At 36.8% G+C, this 3,495-nt stretch overlaps 1 protein-coding gene across 1 annotated transcript; it reads right to left on the bottom strand.

Annotated features, from left to right (window-relative positions):
- Window positions 1-284: 284 nt before the first annotated feature.
- Window positions 285-1,339, bottom strand: LOC114652613 (glutamine amidotransferase-like class 1 domain-containing protein 3, mitochondrial). Its single transcript, XM_028802972.2, has one exon. The coding sequence runs from the start codon at window positions 1,282-1,284 to the stop codon at window positions 502-504; it is 783 nt and encodes a 260-aa protein (XP_028658805.1). The 5' UTR covers window positions 1,285-1,339; the 3' UTR covers window positions 285-501.
- Between the last annotated feature and the right edge of the window lie 2,156 nt (window positions 1,340-3,495).

Here is a 3,495-nt window from a genome sequence, read left to right as displayed (position 1 = left end):
AATGATGTCACTGGAGGGAGGCGGAAGTGACGTCATTAAAGAGAGACAAAAGTGATGTCATCTTTGGGGAGACGGAAATGATATTGCTGGGAATGGACAGGAGTGGAAAACAAGATTTATTCTTCTGCTGGTCTGTAGAAAAAGGAAGAAAGACATTAGTACTCTGTTCCAGCCCCCACTTAAACTTGGATCCTTTGACTGCTTCCTAAGCGCACATGTGACTCCTGATAATAAAGTTTCTTTAAAAGCAGTCTTGATATTACTCTATAAAGTTAAATTTTTTCTTTTTTTTTTTTTATAATGTGAATACAATTGTGTGTACAAATTCATTAAAATAGGCAAACAATTCATAATATAGCAATCTGAAACAAAGTCTCAAACTGAAGTGATTTTATACAGTATTGAAACCACACCATGACCAGCACATCATTGTACATGAAACTGACAAATTGAAAATGCAAATGAATCCACAATATGGATTATGAAAGAATGAAAACTCTCTTACTTTTCAGTCAGTTTTAACACATTCTGCACCATGGCACCAATGCCATCAAAGATGTGGTGCAACTTTGTCTCACACATAAAAGCTGGAGAGGTGACAATCTTGTTCTTCTTATCCACATCCACTTTGTGAACTTCTTTGACACAGTGCTTTGCACCTAGAGACTTAATGGCCTGCGCTGTACCAGAGTATGGCCACTTCCCTCCTTCGTCATCTTCATGACCAATGGTCAACTCCACTCCTGGAAGTACTTTTGCAGCTAATACAGGAGATATACAGCATAGCCCTATGGGTTTTCCAGCTTTGTGAAAATCTTTCAAAACTTGTTGTACTTCTGTGTGGACTTTGCAATCCTTTCCATCAACTGCAAATGTGGACAAGTTTTTAGCTGCACCAAAGCCTCCTGGAAAGATTACAGCATCATGGTCTTGCACCTTTAGTTCCACCATATCAGTGATTTTCCCTCGGGCAATACGTGCCGATTCAGACAAAACATTTCTTGACTCCTTTTCTGTAGGCTGGCCCTTGCAATGGTCAATAACATGCATTTGGTTTTCATTGGGAGCATACATCTTTACATCTGCATCTCCTCTGCTCAGATGAACCAGAATGGCTGAGGCCTCATGGATTTCTGTCCCATCATATACACCACAGCCTGATAAAACTACAGCAACCTTTTCACCTTTCACGTTAGCTGTCATATGCAGAAAACTCGCACTTGCAAGCTGTGGCCTGAGATTACAAACTAAGGACTTCGTCAATACAAATCTCAAACCCAGCATTGTGACAGAAGACTAGTGATACACTCAAGTTTACGGCGAAGCTGCTCCTGTACAAATGTTAAATTATTTCTGATCAGTACTTAATTACATTTGATTTGGTTTTGCCTTCACCAATATACCCAGTGTGACAGACTGCAAATCTGCATAAAAATTGTAAATATATGTGAAACACTCAAACATAATAGTGAAAAACAATTTACATCCGCTAACAATAAATTATAGTGTGCCTTTGAAAGAGGATTTGGGTACAGTTGCTCCCATTAAAACAAAAGTAAAAGGAACACATAGAAACTCACCCTGATCTAATGAGAGTACACACACTCTTAAATTAGAATGCAGAAAACTGGAGCATAGATGGAGAGCAACAAAGTTGCAAGCCCTCCAAATTGCATGGACAGAGAGTTTTAAAAGGTATAAAAAAGCTCTCTTTATACAACACTCAGACTGCTATTCTAGATAGCAACAGGAATAATCTTCATGTACTGTTTAGAATAGTGGCAAATGTAGCAAATGGTGATTTTGAACTACACATGTTAGCAGTGCAGTCTTTATGAACTCTTCAATGAGAAAACCGACCATATAAGATCCCAGATTTCAGCGTTACGTTGCCCACTTAATGATAGATTAGCAAAATATGTCTCACCTTGCACACACCACTTTAGTCATTTTTATTTGGTAACAGAACAGAAAGTCATACTTTAATTTCTCAAATGAAACCTACTACTTTTTGTTCCTTAGTCCCATTGCCAACCACAGTAGTAAAAAGCTCAATTTTTTGGTATAGCACTTTTCACTGAGTGCATTGAGGGCAGGCGCAGATTGTTGTGAATAAATTTTCAGGTCAAATGTATAGATGATACTAATTATTAAATATAGAATTAGTACATATAAAGATGCAGATTTGCTAAAGCACACAGAAAACAAAGTAGAAACTGATTAACATAAATGGTAATCAACAAAATCTTTCCATTAATTAATTGTTAAACTATGGGCAGGTGACAACAATGGATGTGGGAATTCTAAAAGAGGAAGACAAAATCAGATGCATTCACAGTTCAGAAGACCTCTGCCACCTTGCCACCTACCCCCTCCTGGGCATTCTATTGTAGAGTCAGTGCTGGGCTATCCAATATTTCTTTATCTGAGATGAGTTTTCCATGTGCAGGAGAGAAGCCTGGCAGTAGAGTAAAGTTGAGAATGAAGAGGCATCTGTTATATTAGCAGAAAGGTCATTCCATAGCTTCAGGGCCCTATAACTAAAAGCCTGACCTCCCACTGAGAATTTTAAGTAGGCTGGCATCTTGCGATCATAATGTTCACTCTGGTTTGTAAGTAATGATAAGCTCAGATAAGTTAGCAGGCTTTGGCCATTTAAAGCTTTATATGTTAAAATGAGGATTATGAAAAAAGTCCTAAACTCAAATGGGAGCCAGTGTAAGGACTTGAGAATCTGACTTATGTGTTCATACTTGCTGGTTCTTATAATGGTTCTTGCAGCAGTATTTTGAATTAACTAAAGCTGTGTAAAGAAGATTGCATGCCAGTGAATAATGCATTGCAGTAGTCAAACCTATTAGACATAAATGCATGGATTATCTTCTCTGTATCCTACATAATTTAGAAAATGTGTTATTTTTTAAGATGAAAAAGTATGTTTTAAAAAGTGTTATAATGTGTGTTCTAAACAACATTCTAGTGTCAAACATGATGCCTAAAATGTGCACTAATTCAATAAAAATAAAGATGATTCCAACTGAGTTAAAAAATGACAGAATATTGTTGCTATATTATTCTCCTTCAATAAGTGACATTTCTGTTTTTTCTGCATTCAGAGAAATAATAGTTCTCATGCCACCAGTCCTTTGACTCACTGACACAATTAATTAAGGACAGCATTGGAGTAATGTCTTTTGGTTTAAAAGAAAGGTATACAACATAAGAACATAACTTCTATGTTGGTATGAGCATTGTTGTTACCACACCTGGTTGCTGGGTAATCATGTACCATTACTTGTGAAAAATTCTGATTAAAGTTTTAGCTCCAACCAAATTAAGAAGCATATGTTCTGTCATCTTATGCCACATATTCTGCTGTTTTGGAAAATACAGTGTACTGTTAGAGCAGCATCTCTCAGTGAAAGAATGACTTAAAGGTAGAATTGTTAATCCATTTTCTAAATCTGCCTGTTTCAGTAAAGAAGCCTAAAATGA

Source organism: Erpetoichthys calabaricus, chromosome 5 (assembly GCF_900747795.2).
Source record: "Erpetoichthys calabaricus chromosome 5, fErpCal1.3, whole genome shotgun sequence".
Classification (NCBI taxonomy): domain Eukaryota; kingdom Metazoa; phylum Chordata; class Cladistia; order Polypteriformes; family Polypteridae; genus Erpetoichthys; species Erpetoichthys calabaricus.
Note: the sequence above shows the minus strand (reverse complement) of the source record. Positions and strands in the feature narration are given on the sequence as shown.

Coding starts and splice junctions, on each gene's coding strand:
- LOC114652613 (XM_028802972.2), bottom strand. CDS start 1,284: ATGCTGGGTTTGAGATTTGTATTGACGAAGTCCTTAGTTTGTAATCTC.